The 16,294-nt window shown below is 42.1% G+C and overlaps 1 protein-coding gene across 2 annotated transcripts in view; it reads right to left on the reverse strand.

Annotated features, from left to right (window-relative positions):
- Positions 1-3,066: 3,066 nt before the first annotated feature.
- The window catches only part of MARCHF8 (membrane associated ring-CH-type finger 8), a 97,916-nt gene continuing 84,688 nt past the window's right edge, over positions 3,067-16,294 (reverse strand). For both annotated transcript variants that reach the window (XM_065639550.1, XM_065639549.1), the window contains 3 exons: positions 14,328-14,508; positions 10,325-10,472; positions 3,067-7,855 (listed from right to left, as the gene is read on the reverse strand). In XM_065639550.1, coding sequence (XP_065495622.1) covers positions 7,551-7,855; positions 10,325-10,472; positions 14,328-14,508 — 634 coding nt within the window. In that variant the 3' untranslated portion in view covers positions 3,067-7,550. The remainder of the gene's footprint in view (positions 7,856-10,324; positions 10,473-14,327; positions 14,509-16,294) is intronic.

The following is a 16,294-nucleotide window of genomic DNA, read 5'->3' on the forward strand; positions in this document are numbered from 1 at the left end:
TTTCCTCTGTTCAGTTCTTGTTCTACAATGAGATATTCTTGCCTGATTTTCTTATGTCATCCATCCATCCATCCCAGGACACTGAAAAAGCATCTCTTCTGACTGACTGTATTGTCATAACGGTCCTAAAATGTCAAAAAGTATCCCACACATCAGAGACTGGAACCTAGAGGATTTACAGGAAAGGCTTGGATGGCAGGGGGACATTGAGCTTTATTTGCACAGTGTCACTTAGGAATGACCATGGAAGTATCCCAAAGGATCCCATACTGATTGTAATTTGGTTCCTCCTAGCGCAACCCCCTCTGCCCAGGCTTGCCCAGAGGCAAGCTGAGTGAGTGAGAAATAATGACAGTGGTGAAAGAGGAAGAAGAGGAAGGAAATTTGGGTTGCACAGGTAGAATGAATGGAAAGGGGCAAACACACCATGATACAGGTGAACAGGCTGGGGATAGTGAAATCTGAAATGGAGGGGGTGGGTGCCAGAAGAGTGGTCCACAGGGTGACTGTGGGAAGAGGGGCTGGGAGGAGGATGTCCAGTCCCTGCAGCATGCGCTGAGCAGCCGTGCAGGCACAAGTCTGGCTCTTGAGACTCTTGGGGCTTAGTTTTCAGAGTAATCAGCTGGAGTTACACTGCTTGATACCTCTGTAGCCTTCACAGGGTGCTCAGGTGGATCTTGCCAACCTCTGCTGCTGCACCTCTGTCTTCTGACAGCCTCCCTCTGTCCCGCTCTGAGAGAAAAGTCATGCCAGTTCTGCCAGCCAGATGCCCATAACTACTCACCAGACAGCTCCAGTTCCTGGGGACCAGCTGAAAAGTCCTGTTCTGGAGTCACAGCTGTGCCACGTGCCGCTGAGCCACTGCTCTGCTCCGCCTTGGAGATGGACACACTTCACACAGTGACAGTAACACTCTTTCAGATGAAAATGAGGGTAACAAGAGAGAAAAAGCTATTTTATCATTAACTCAAGGTGCCTGAACCCAAGAAGAGGAGCATGTTTTAACCAGCAGCCAGATGGCTCTGCAGGCTCTGTTCCTTAAACCGTCTATCAGCTTTTCATCCCAGAGACTGTCAAACAGCAGGCTCTGGCAATTATCATATCATCTCCCCAGCAGCGCATTTTTGTGTAGAGGTCTTGCTAGTGAGTTTGCAAACTTTAAGTAAGTAGCTTCATTTATTACAACCAGACTTGCTTCACTAAAGGAATATAGGACAGAAGCTTTTGCTTTGCATGGGAGGCACCTCTCTAGGGTTGTAGTATTAAGACTTCCTCCCTTTCCTTACCTAAAACAAAATCACAAACTAATCACTCCTTAAAAAGAAATATAAATCATAAGATTTTGTTTGAGCACCCTTGTGTCACAGACACAATTTTCTAGATCTTATTTGCTCGTTGACATTTATGCTTTTGTTACAAGCTCACAGCAATGCAGATAGCTCTTTTCCTTGACCTACTGATGCTAGAAACCTATTCATAGAATCATAGAATGGTTTGGGTTGGAAGGGACCTTAAAGATCATCTGGTTCCAACCCCTCCTGCCATGGGCAGGGACACCTTCCACTAGACCAGGTTGCTCAAAGCCCCATCCAACCTGGCCTTGAACATTTCCAGGGATGGGACATCCACATCTTCTCTGGGCAGCCTGTTCCAGTGCCTCACCACCCTCATAGTGAAGAATTTCATCCTTATACCTAACCTAAATCTACCCTCTTTCAGTTTAAAGCCATCACCCGTTGTCCTATCACTACATGCCCTTGTAAAAAGTCCCTCTCCAGTTTCCTTGCAGATCCTCTTTAGGTACTCAAAGGCTGCTATAAGATGTACCCAGAGCCTTCTCTTCTCCAGGCTGAAAAACCCCAACTCTCTCAGCCTGTCTTCATAGGAAAGGTGCTCCAGTCCTCTCATAATCTTCATGACCCTCATCCAGACTTGCTCCAACAGGTCCATGTCCTTCTTATGGTGAGGGCCCCACGGCTGGATGCAATACTCCAGGTGAGGTCTCATGAGAGCAGAGTAGAGGAGCAGAATCAAACCCTTCGACCAGCTGGTCATTCTTCTTTTGAAGTCCAGGACAAAGTTGGCTTTCTCTGCTGCAAGTGTACATTCCTGAGTCATGGTGAACTTCTCATCAACCAAGACCTCCAAGTCCTTCTCGTCAGGGCTGCTCTCAATCCCTTCACCACCCAGCCTATTTGTGCTTGGGATTGCCCAGACCCATGTGCAGGATCCTTGCACTTGGACTTGTTGAACTTCATGTGGTTTGCATGGGCTCACCTCTCAAGCCTGTCAAGGTCCCTCTGGTTGGCATTCAAGATAAACTGCTGAAGACTTCCCACTCTGAGGCTCAGTCCTGGCATGAAAACACACATAGGACTGCAATCATGCTCACGCCATCAGCAGTGAAGTATAACTGCAGCCATCCATCACTCCATGCTTACATAATATTATTTTTCTTCTCAGAGAAGAATCATAGAAATGAGAATCTTCTGCTCTGCACCACTGCATAGAAACTGGTGCATGCGAGAACACTGATTTCAGACACAAAGCATTCATAGCAACACTGAGTGTCAATTCCAGAAGCTCCAGATTTTAAGGCCCACAGGAATCCTCTCTCCACACCTCCTGCATGGCACAAGACAGAAAATTCTCCCCACAATTCCCATATCTGAGCCCAAAGCACCTGCAGAGTCATATCTTCTTACTGCATCGAATGAATTGCCCACTTATTCTAATTGTTAATTATCCCTTTATCATCATGAATAATTTTAACATGAAATTGTCATGGGATGCTGCTCTGCATTGGCCTGCTACACTGAAGAGCCAACAAGTTCCATGTTTACTCCAGCGAAAGTAACTCACTTTGATCAGGAGAGCTCAACTTTTCTCTTGCATGTGTCTCTAATGTTTTTTAAAACAAAATTGATACTATAATGGTTTAATTTTATTTTTTTAAATAGAAACACTTTATTGCTGCAGTTAATAACCCTGTGTATCACACACAAATAACCAATTACAGTTCAAGAAACTAAAAATAATTCTGCAAGTGGTAATACTGAGAAAATGAACATACATGAAAGGATACAAAACTATACATTTAAGTTACTAGAAATTTACTAACTAAAAAACTCTGCAGAAGTGTGAAGTGTCTTGTATAAACTATACAACACATGCCAGTGTAAAGTTTTTTAACATTATACAATTACCTATCTACAAATGTTTTACCTAAATACAAGATCAGCTGCAATTTTTAAACAGTTACCTTCTACACGAGACAAGTGCTTTCAGTACTTCATTGGGATATACAGACACTGTGATATCTCAAAACTAAAAAGTAATCACAAAACAGAAGGTCCCACTTAGAAGTTTTCTTTGCATATCTGATACAACGCTGTGAAAACCCAGCTAGCAATATCCTTGCTTTTCTATTTGCCCTGTTTCAGCCATATTTGGGAAGGACCCAACCCAGAATCATCAACCTCCCGTTCATTGCTGGCCACAATCTCCACAGCAGAGTACACCAGAAATGTGTAGCTTAACACAATCAGCTTTAGGAGAAATTTGGACCTGCGCCCCACTTTGTAATAGACACTTACCCAGTCAAACACAGGGCAGCAGCAACCAGCTCTCATGCTTGGCCATATCCACACGTCACTTCAAAGGCTTCTGAAGAGCAGCACACCAAACAGACCCCTTCCTTACAGCACCGCCACAAGTGGGACGGATGCCCTGATCAGTACAGGGATGGGCAGAAATAGGCTGGGACAGGGAGTTACTGTTGCTTCCCAGGATTTCCCAGGTACAGCACAGGTCCAGCACTTCTATAATCCCTGGTAGGCTCAGCGTAACGTTTGCTGAATCCCTCCTGCAGAAGCAAAGCCAATATCAATGACATTCAACCAGAGGAATCTGTCCCCAGGTCTGGCCATCTCTTCAGAACACAGGGCAACATTTTAAACATCACCCCAGCTCCTAAAATACAGGGTTACAGTTGAAGAAAGTCCTGAGAATTCATAGGAATTTAACTTCTCATTATCTCTTAAATGGGATCAACCCCCTGCAGCACACATCTGTATTTCTAACATAATGCATGTTCATGACCTGGCAGATATACAAAAAATGACAGGGTGGGGAACTTTCCTTGGCACAGTCAGCACTCTTTTTGATAGGATTTAAGTCAATAGAAGGGGCACCTGGTCATATGTCTAGGGCATGGGGCATATCAGTGAAGGCTCTGGCAATCTAGGAAAACGGTGGTGGTAGATAGTATTAAACCTCTAATCCCTCCTACTTAAATTCTGGTCTCAGAAAAGCCCCAGGTAACCCAAACTAACTTTGGCCAAGGAACAAGGACCAAAAAAGTCATACATCTATTTCAGCCATTTCAAAAGCTGCCAGAAGGAAGCGTTGGAAAGCCTGACTTGACAAGAGATGGTTGTTCCTCTTATAGACATCTGGGCAGGAAGGACAAAGCTCACCTGAGCTAGCATCAGTGCCTTGCAGCTGGAAGCTGAAAAAAAAGTCAACGGTATCTCCTTGAGGAGAAAGAAGGAAAAAGCACCATTAAGCCGCCTCACACCATTTGATGGCACCATGCAGAAGCAGAGAACTGCAGCTCCAGAAGCCCACTGTTAACACCAGCAAGAATCAGCATGAGAAGTGTGACCAGAATAAATGAAAACCCCTGACAGAAGGATCTCTTCTGCAGCCTTTCCTGGTATGAACATTCCTAAGCAGTAAAAAGAGTTTAAATATTAGGCCTTAATTTTCACTCAGAAAAGACCTGCTGGGAGAGGGAATGGTTAGCAGCAACACCGGCTAAAACAGTTTCATATGCAAATATTTTTCCCCAGATGATTTTTCTTGAGATGGTTTTACTTCCCAAGATACACATGGGCACAGCAAAAACCTTCAGTATCCTGAATACACTGAACACACTGACACGTGCCACACGGAGCTTCCAAAACCGCAAATGAGATTTCACAATATTTCACTGAGAATCACATATGACAGTGACTGAAACAGGACCAGCATGTTACAGTATGCCATATCGGCACTTGTCAGAGCATTGGTCAGATACCAGTGCTTCTCAGGGGTGAGCTGGAGAACAAGCAGGTTTCATACCTGAACTTGTCCATTTTGATTTCACCTACTGGCCACAGGTTGGATGAGAATGCGCGCAGCATCAGTTGGCAGCTGAATCAGTGCATCTTGTAGCTGTAACGTGAGCATCCCACAGATATGTAAGCCTTTTGCACTTGGGCATTTCAGAAGAACATGATGAAGGTGTGCAAGACCTGATATTTAAACCACCTGAGTTTATCTAGTAAATATTTTCACAGAACAAAACAGAAAACTAAACAAGACAGTGTATTATCTGGGTTCTTGTAATAGAAGAGGACCACCCACGGCAGAGTTCAGGAAACGGCCTGAGTAATTGCACTTAAAATTATGGCAGGCACAGGCAACAAACTCTACATGTGTATGGTCACAAAGACTGCTGCCCTGATACTAGCAGGGTATGCAGGGTTTGTCTGCCTGTATCACAGAAGCATAGGACATCCTGACACCTAGCGCAGCATGCAAACCTGTGCCAGTGCAGTTTTGCTAGGACTGCCTAGAGGTCTGGGTATTTAAAAACATCTCAAGAACAAGGTACCATGTTATTCATGAAGATCACAGCCAGTGAGCTTCCAGCATGAGATCACGCAGATGCACGTACACACACATACGCTTTTCCTCTAACAGCTCTTAGAAACCACAGGTGTGTGTGCTCTCTTACCATAGTCCCTGCTCTGCCTTCTTTTAAAATATTAAGTTAGAAATAAATTAATATTACATTTTAAGGAAAAAAAACCCCACCAATCTCTTACTGTTATTCTTTGGGAAGTCTTAAAGCAACTACTTTTATTATGACAAGAACTTGTCCAATGAAAGTTGTACTTGAAAAAGACTAAGTAGTACCTGAAACAGAGCTGGGGATTTAGTTCAGTATCTCAACAAGTAAATAAAAACTTTTACCTCACTGAGAAGTCCAGGCAACTCCTGCTAAGACCAAGATTATCATTGATTGCAGAGATTTAGATAGGGCTCAGGTAGGGAAAGTCAGCTTTCAAATGCAGAGGCCCCATGTACTGCTTCTTGGTGGGGCTTTGTTTCTGCTCCAGTCATGCCAAGATTTTAGTTAAATGAGGGCTTGAAGCTGGACAGTGAAGCAGACTGGTCAAGCAAATTAACAGCAGACATCTCAGGCTTTGGGCAACTCTGTCTAAAGCCCGGCAGAGAGATTTTAAAGCTGTCTCTCTCTTCTCATTAAGGCTGTCTGATTAAAAAGCCAGTCCCAAATTCAAAAGCACAGACAAAACTACTATCTGACCACATAATGCATCACATCAGGACTAAAACCAGGCAGGTATTTTTCAATTCATTCACTTAATGCAATATTTACTTCCCAGACTTTGATCTCAGCATCTCCTCTGACAATGTCAAATTCTTGGGTAATTCACACATGACACAGCACAAAAGGGAAACCAATTTCAGCTGTATTGACTAAGTATCTTTTTTTTTTTTTTCCATGACAGCTCACATTTTTACCAATATAGAAACAAACCCTTTGCCAATGATTTGGAATTAAAGTTACATTAGATATTTATGTGCAGGTGTGTTGATGGTCTGACCTGCTGAAAAAAAACCCCGAACCAATCCCCAAAACAGAGCACTGAAACAAACACTGTACACATCCACTACTTTTCATACACAAGTCACAAGTGCAACATCCTTTGGAAAAAATTGCTCCTCAAAGGAAACCCAAAGAGGCAGAGTTTTGTAGTGTTATGTTCAGTAAGATAATGTGGGCATGTGTTGGAAATCACAGGTTGATTTTTTTTTTTTTTTTTATAAGGCAATAGGTTTACGTTCCAGAAGAATAGATGGGTAAAGAATGAAGAAATGTTTAGAAAATAACACATTCTTTCAAGTTTCATTCTTGTTTGACATATATATTACAAAATAAAGATTTTTAAAAGTGCTATATGCTTTGTAAGTCTCATCACATATGTAAAGCAAAATTTTACACCTGCTGCCTAAGACAAAATGTTAGTGGCAGTGTTAGCAGTAGATTAGACTCTAAATCTCTCATTTCTCTCAATGTCTGGGACAACCTCCTTCATCGCACTTAAAGAACAAACACCATTCTACACGTATTCCAGAATAATTTAGAGCCATCTTCTAAAGCAAAAGACTCCATGAACTTGATGACAGTTCACTAGCGGTTTGCTTGATACCAAAACCCAAGGCTCATTCTACCCAGTATCCTATGGCTCTTTGATCAGTCAGTATGAGAGACAAAATGTTGAGAGGTATGCAACCACGATGACATTGACGGATATGCCAAAGGGATTTTAAAAAACTCCAACAGAAAACAAATGTAAAAAATTTCATCCACCAGCCCTCAGCTGTTAGCTGATTTTAAAAAAGGTAGAGCAGTTTGCAGTAAACAATGATATTTTAAATCTTCAAGGACGCACAGAAACACCCCTCCCACCCAGCAATCAGACGTGAAGGATTTCTGCAGCACAGTCTTCTGGCTCTGTGTAATGTGAAGAGTTTGTGTCTGAATGGTGAACCCCAAGCATCTCTTTACTTTCGAAGTTTGGCTCCATTAGTGCAGGTTTTTCAAAAATATTCTTTTTGCTAGTTTCTGGACAGTTTTGTACATATATTACTCGGTTATAAGCTTTAAGTCTCTTCCACAGCTGTACGTACACTTTGCATTGCACGTACATGAACAGAAGTCCTCCAGTGAAACCAATAGCCACAACCACCAGCTTAGTCCAAAATGGCCACTCTAGAATCCCTGGAAGAAAGAAGAAGGACCTGGTCAATAGTGGCTGGACTACAGTGGCTCTCTCAAAAACATCCTGTAAGGAAGCTGTCACAGAGTTTGGGCCATGCGAACTATTCTTATTTTGCCATTTTTCTTGTTTGTCTTCCCTCTCCTCCCGCACCGTAGAGTCAAACTCAGGCAGGCTTCTGCTTCACATATCACATTTATTCACACCCACGAGAAGAAAAACAATTAATTCTCTGTGGCTGAGCCCTTGTGCAACACAATCACGAACAGAGTCAAGGCAACAGCCACTAATAGGTTTAGGTCCTTTTACACCCTGTTTTTAAACAGGAACTGGATCAGATTATGACAGGTATTCTATGGTATGGTTTCCTCTTTATAGCAGGAAACTCAACCCAGTGACCCAAGAAGTCTATATTACCCTGTGATCACACAGTACATGGAGTCATAGTGTTTAAACTCAAAAGGGGACCACTGTTACCATGTAGCTCAACACGTTCGTTATGCAGACCAGACAATTTTATCTGCATCAGGCCCAGTAACCTGTGTGTGAGCTACAGCATCTCTTCTGATGCAAAACTGCAAGTGTTGGAGATGCTGAAGCATTCTGGTAAGCTTAGTCTCCATCATTAAAAAAATGACCACCCTTGCTTTTCCTGACTTTGTCTAGCTTGAACTTTTAGATATCGGATCTTTTTACATCTCTATTGACTACTTTTAAGTGAGAGACTATTCATTTTACACACCTTCTGCTTACATAGGTCCTGTATCCACCCAGCCTCTCTCTTCTTTAAAGTGGCATCACAAGATGGATATGAAACCATGCTGAATCACACACTGTCAGATTTCCCAGAGAATAAAATCATGGCCTTCCAGTTTTCAAAGTTTTTACCAAAATACAGGCCACTGTTCTTTTGGAAATGCATGGTCGTGCGGGAGGAATGAAAATATTTTAGTCCCAAAATACAAAAGGCGCTGCAGCGTGACTACTGATAAAATCCCGCCTGTGATTAATACCTGAACCTCTGATTCACAGGTGAACTATCTGGCACCGTCTGTAGACAGTGATAGTATATGCTTGCCCCTGTGCAGACATGAATATATACCCACGCATACTTGCCATACCCCCAGCTAATTACAGCACTCTCCAGATTTAGAATCCAAACAAAGGGAGCAAAGAAGGCACTATAACACGTACTAAATATTGACACTATTCTTCCTATTCTTGTTCATCTAATATATTTATTGGCTAAAACAACCTGGAGAAAATAAAGCTTTGAAAGCATATGCTTTTCATTATCATATGGAAACCTTACACTGAAAGGCCAACAATTTTCACCATATGGGGAAAAGATGGGATTGGATGGAATAGAAACTAACATTTCATGCAAGACAGCTTCCTGACTGAGGTCATGAAAATCAAACTACAGCCCAAATGAAAAAGGATAGCAAAACTGTTCAGTTTGAACTGTGATTTTGCTCTGAAGAGATTGTAACAGCTCTGTGGATTTGCAGGTTTACCGATGCTCAGCTACGTCCCCAGAAGACACTCTTCAATCATCAGCAAAACATCTTCCACCTGCATGTCTAGTTGGCATGCAATGCTCTGTGAGCAAGGACAGCTTGTCTTCTAATGGCTCCCAACCTTGGTAGATACCCCATCCCTTCTTATCCCCACCTCCAGGGGCAGCTCAGCCGCCTGAGAAACAATTCTGTGACAGCTGCAAATTTGCAGCCCAGCATACCTAGGTAAACAGATTTCAGTTCACTAAGTTTACAGCTGGCATACTCAAGAAAACTTACTATTCAAGAAGTTAAGATACTCCTGCAGTGGGGTGTCAGCCACTGCACGAATTGCAGTGCACCTCATCTCAGTTGTGTGAATTGGGAGTCCTAAGAGTCAACCTGAATTTCTTCTGCTTCAGGATCAACCACTTGTAAATATTTCTCCAGTCTAACAAGGTTCTCACAGGAAACTTGTGCTAACCCACCTCATAGGTGACCAAAAAGAAAGAAAACCCTGATAATTTACCTCAAAGATTTGGATCTAGGTTCCTCTTCTTCTCTTTTTAATAACTGTTCTCGTTTTGCTCAGTTAAAAGGTAGCCATAGCAGCAAACAAATGCTTATGTCCTTATCTGCTCAGTAAGTGTTCCAATTCAGAACTAAATTAGCTAAAGCAATGCAATTTTGTGTCTGGCTACAGTGGATTAGCTCTCATATCTGTGCATTTCACAACCGCAAACTAAATTGACTTGAAATAGACTTAAAAAGCACCCACAAATGAATTTAACTAAACCCACTGATTTAAGTAAATTGTTTTAGAACTGTGCTTTTAAACTAACCCAACCACAGGCTAAAGCTGACTAGTTTAAGTATAAACACTACCTGCACAGTCATGCTCTGCATCCTCTCTGTATTCAGGATAAATAATTATTCCAAGAGAATAAGTGGCAAGATAACCAAGTAACATACCAGTAGTCTGTCCCTGTTTAATCTCTTCAGCAGTCCTGTCTATCAGGACATAGAGAGACCACACAACGCAGGTGATGGCAATGATATGGAATGTTACAGAGCACATGATCTTCCTCCTCTCGCTGGCTGTCATCTGCAGCTTCTCCCACTGGCAAGAAATCCAGAAGCAAAGCAAGAGATTAGGTGTTCATCATAGTTACTAGAGAGTATAAAAAGAAAACATTGATACGAGCAAAAACCAGGCAGGAGTTTTTTCCTAACATGGATTTTAAAAGTCAGACGTCATTATTGCTCTGAGCACAGCATGTGCGCAATGGCTGGCAGCTCACCCTGCTGTGACAGGAGCCATTCTGGCACCGGAGGGGACCTCCAGCACTCAGCTCCGACCTGGAGCCTCAGCACAACGTCACGGCACCCTGCTTACCTGCGGAGGGGCAGCTCCAGCACACAGGGACCTTAACGCGAGGCCTTGTGCAGCGCAAGCAAAGCTGCTCCCTCCTGTGTTCCCTGCTTAGCAGCGGGTACCCACAGCCACAGCTGAGCACCGTGAGCGGCAAAGGGTACCCTTGCTCTGGCAGGCATTCAGTAAAACTGTGCAATGAAAGTGGTACATGATCCAGCTGACCAGTGTGCGCAAGACACCTCACACTGAGCTCTGTTAGAGTCCCTCGGTGCACAGTCAAGGCTGGTTAGCTCTCAGCTCAATGTTGTTTAGTTCTTGCCTCTCACTTCTGGGGGTTTCATTCAACCTTCACGTACATTTAACACTACTTACAGCAGCAACACGCATGTTTTATTTTCGGTGTTTCAAGTGCACTCAAATACATGTGCCCTAAGAATATATAGTAGAACTGGGATGACAGCTTTTGTAAGTGAGAGGAGGCAGCCAATTAAATCCCCAGACCTGCATCTATGAATAATGTTTATGCAGCCCAAATAGAAATGACAAAGTCAGGTCGCTCTCACTTAGAAAAGATACAAAGAAACTACACAATTATTATAGATGCTTCTAATATGCAAGGAATTGTTCAAAATCAGCTTTTATTTATTTTTTTTTTATCCGAGACACCCAGAAGCTGTTTTTAAAAAATATTTCTTGGCAATTTCCCACATGTCTATGATGAAAGTTTTTGTATTTGGGATACACGCCCCTCAGCATTGGAAGAGAGAGTTAAGACGGGCTTTTCTCACACTTTTACAAAACATATGCTGGGGCACATAAGCTTCTCATACATACCTATGTGTTTCTAGAGAGGTGCACTTGATGTCTCCTACAATAATTTGTAGAAAAAGAGGACTTCAAAAAGGAAGAACAATGTGGAAGAAAGTGAGAATGACCTGACTGGTATGATTGAGATCACTCACTATGTTGAATTTTTGTTTCCACTGCTACAAATACAGAAATGGATGAACCCTGAAACAGACTTTGTGATCCTCTCTGTCTTGCCATCAAACAATCTCTTTGGCCAGTCCAAACCACATCTCCAGTTCTATGGGCATCAAAATCTCATAACGGCACAAGAATTCAAGACTTTCAGCAATGACAGGCTAGACTCATGTCATGCTAGAAAGCTATATTCATTTAATCTTCTTCAAAAAAGACTGGACAAAACATTCCCTTTAGATGTTGTATTTTAAACAGAAAATTGCTTTTGCATCTAAAAAAAGCTGTTTATTTTTGATAAAAAGTATAATTAAATTAATTAATTTGTCAAAATGTAAGCAGGTGAAATTTATTTCTGACTGCTTTTACAGAGCCATGAGGATTTGTGTTTTGACTAATTTATATTTCTCTTTCCTGTTCCACAGCTATTCCGCTGACCAATACCTCCTGTGACCTGCTGGCTCCACAGCCACCAAACCAACCCGCACCAGCTCATCTCTTCAAGAGATATGACTGCACAGCAAAGGAGAAGATATTCTGCAAACTATGCACTAGCTCAGAGAGAGGAAACTAGAATCTGTAAGTCCCTACTGCATTATTCTGATGATGCAGCATGTGGCATTTCCCAGCTATAACCATCAGCAGTTCTGGGGTTTTGAAGCATCAGAACAAAAAACTCATCTGAAAATTTAGATTTACTGTCTCATTTTTTTAATGGAAATTTTAAAATGAAGCACCCTTCTCTTGTCTCCCCTCATCTTCGCTCGAACTGTGACACTTTTTTTCCTCATCCTTTTCCCTTAGTAACTTAGTGTTTGAAAGCCCAATGTGGCAATACAACCTTAAGATGCTGAAAAAGTTTAATTCTGTTTCTACCCTACAGACAAGCACTAGCCCTATTATTTGTTCCATCCTGTTCATAATCACCAGTTCCAGACTGTTTTCTCCTGACTGACAGGATACCATACAGGCTGAGTTGAAGATACAGAGCCAGCTTATCTTCTGGCTGCAGCTGAACCTCTAAAAAGACTCTTTAGATATATTTGTGGCAGATGCCTCCTCCTTCTGTTTATGGCTCTGTCCCTACCTTCTGGCACCTGGTCTCTTTCCCACAGATGACCTGTTCACATATAACTAATGATGCTGAGTGACTCATTTCTGAAGGTGCCCAACAACTTTTGCTCATTTCTGAAGTTTTTCTCACAGGGCACAAATATTCAGAAAGTGTTTCCCACCTACTACAGGCAGAGAAAACACAGAAAAAACAGCAGCCAATTGTCAACTGAAGCAACTCTTTTTACTTGGGATTCTCCAGAGTAATTTCTTTAATGTCCTGTGGCTGGGCTGGGCTGTGCAAAACATTGTCTGTACAGATAACAGAGCCTATGATGGTCAATACTGCAGCTCAGAGGTCCTACACTCTGTGCCAATGGGCTACACCAAGGAAAATCTGCAGTTCTTCAAAGGTAATGATTCACTGCAGTCATAAGCACAGGTCATCCTGTCAACTGGACAAGGTAAGCTATATTCTTTGCAAACTGTGCATCGCTGTATAACCGTAAGAGATGTTTGAAATCTGACCTATTTTCTGCTAGGAGCCACTTTTCGGAAACGGACAAGTTCCCATAACAGCTTTCGGACGGTTGCAGTCCAGACTTCCCACCTGATATGATTTAGGCCCATAACAACTGAATTTAATGTCTCTCATTTATTCTAGTTCCAGACTGACGTTATTGTTATTAACCTCTTCCACTGTGGTTTGTCTGTGCTAAGAACACAGTGACTTCCATCTCAAAATCCTCATGGTAAGGACCAATTGAAATTGAAATCCCAGAGGACGTGGGAGAACAAAAAGGTTACAATTGCAAAACTGGCTTTACAATACAAGTAGCATTTAAGTACCTATACTTTAAGTCATCAGATTTATGAAAGGTACTTTTCTATAAAACAAAAATACAGATTCTAGCAATCAGAAGTACTAAAAGCTAGTCATTCATAGTCTTAGAAAAGGTAAAAATGAAAACGCAGTTTTGGTGAACCTTCTTCTACTTACACTGTAATATTTTCACTAAAATAGCTTTGCTCTTTTAAAAAGAAAAAAAGCTACAAATTTTAACCAAATTACACTCAGAAAGTGTGATTTAAAGTAAGTTTAACCTGAAATTCTCATATTTTCAAGAGGACTTAAAAGCCACGTGGATCATGAAACAGCAAACTAAAGCAGATAACGGCAAAGCAAAACTCTGTATTTTTAAAAAAATGTGGATAGCTGCAGAGCAAATACCTTTTTGCATCAACTCTAAAATGTAACTGTTAAGAAAAAAAAAATAATCAGGTTGCTGCATGCAGTTAGGTATATCTATGCATATTTACATACAGAGAGCTGCCAGGCTACATAGCTAACTCTCAGAGCTGGATTCCACTGATGTTGAATTTGCAAGGTTGAGTGTTAAATTAAATCTTTTTACAACTACACAAAACTGACCAGACTTACTAAAGAGCCACAGGATCATGATAAAGACATGGGGGTGCTGCAGGCTCGTTGGCAAGGGCTGTGTCTTTTCCGGGTGGATCTGTGTTAACAAAGCATTTCCGTGGGGAAGCAGGTGTTGTGCCTACCTTTCGCAAAGGCTTCAGTTTTGTCTCCATGATGAACTCATACTTGCACAGTTCACAGCATCGTGTGTCTGAGCTCTTGATCCATTGCTGCAGGCAGGCTTGGTGCACAAAATGAAGACTTCCCGTGCAGTGACAGGGAGTAATCAAAGGGCTCTCATCATCTCCTTCACAGTGACATATCCTGAATCAGAAGCAAAGCCGCTCATTAGGAGAAGAGGAAGCAGAAAGGATGTGGGAGAGGCATGTAATAACTGTGATCACACACAGTTGTCCCTTGAGGATCCTGAGACATACATATCAAAGAAATGCGCTCCGTAAAGCAGCTAAAACTAAAGAACTCCATTGCTGCGCAAGCACATACACAGGCACAAAACAATTGAGCACAGACACTGCTAACTAGAAAGCTGCCTTCTAACAGATGAGGCGGACACACAGAGCCTGACAGAAATGCAGTATCCAAAAGGAAAAAAACAGGGTAAGAAATGACAATGCTTCATCTAGAACAATAGCACTTAACTGAAAATAGCATATAAACAGATTGGATAGCACTTCCCAAGACAAAATATGCACAGAGAGGTACAGCTACCCATGGATTACAATCTGAAACAGAAGACAAAACGAAATTCCCAAACCAATAGTGAAACAGCCCACCCCAGCATCTTGAAGAGTTAATTTAGACAGCCTGGATTTTGCACAAAAGGCGTGATTACTTCTAGTGCCAATTTCTAGGACACAGATTCACAGTGCAAAGCTGCAGCACTGAATCTCCCCAAAATACACCTACTCTAAATGGACTACTGGTTTTGCTCTCCAATTCTTAATTTGCACGAGCCGCTAAGGAAGCATCAGCTCTGCAAAATTCCCCATTTCGCTCACAGCATAACTGTGCAGATAACAAGGACACCTGATATAGTGTTACTACCAGGTGCTAGTATTTGATTTCCAGGTTGAATTTATACACAACCTTTTTAATTTATACACAACCATTGGGTTGCATCAAACATCACTAAGTCTTTCTAACCAGGTGGAAGAGGTCATGAATTGAAAGGGGGATGGTAAGGGGCTCAGGGAATGAATATGTCACCAAGCATACGTGAAGTACGCCCTGGCATGCTGCTGTCTCTGTCTATTACTGAAATCTCTTACTGATGTGTAGCATCTTGCCTCTTGCAACCTTGCTGATAGCTGGCAAGTGGAAATGAAGAAGTGGGTGGATTACAACAGCGTCTTGTTGATGACAAGACAGTATGGAACTAGATTTTGCTGGTAATGAGGGGAAATCAAATAATATTGGCAAGTAGTAACAAAGCCAGCTTCAGAAAGTGCTGTCAGGGAGGAGAAAGATTAAGATAGTAAAATGTGAGGTACAGGGATTGGACATTTGCTCCTGTACTTAGTGACTCCTGCTCCTCAGCCACATTTTGGAGCTGGAGCAGGGCAGATCTGCAGACAAGTCACCATGGAGACAGTCCAGAGCTGGTTCTTCCCATGACCTGTGCACATGATTAATCCTCTGTGGTTGGAACAAAGACATCCAACCTTTTTTGGACCTCACACTATGGATATCACACAGGCTCACCACTGACACCCAGTGCTCAGATGCACCTTTCAACTAAGGCATCCAGACAGCCCTTTACAAATAAAAGAGTGTGGTGGGATACAAACTCTGAGGAAAAGATTTAAAAAAAAAAAAATCTCAAGCTATATTGGTCTGATCTCAGGAGCAATTTTCAAACAGTGTCTGTTTTCCTCCTGTTCCCCACTCTCTGACCAAACCAGCAGTGACTGTCAGGACAACACATTGCTCATCAAAGGCTAAGACATGTTCAGCTTGGCCTTTAATATACATAGCTGATTCTCAGTTTGGGCACTGATAAAGAGAAAAATACCATCTCAGAACCCCAACCCTGAAACAAATTGCAAGAGAATGTGTTTCAATCCAGAGGAAATTATTTTGCTTAGTAGCC

Source organism: Caloenas nicobarica, chromosome 7, assembly GCF_036013445.1.
Source record: "Caloenas nicobarica isolate bCalNic1 chromosome 7, bCalNic1.hap1, whole genome shotgun sequence".
Taxonomy (NCBI): domain Eukaryota; kingdom Metazoa; phylum Chordata; class Aves; order Columbiformes; family Columbidae; genus Caloenas; species Caloenas nicobarica.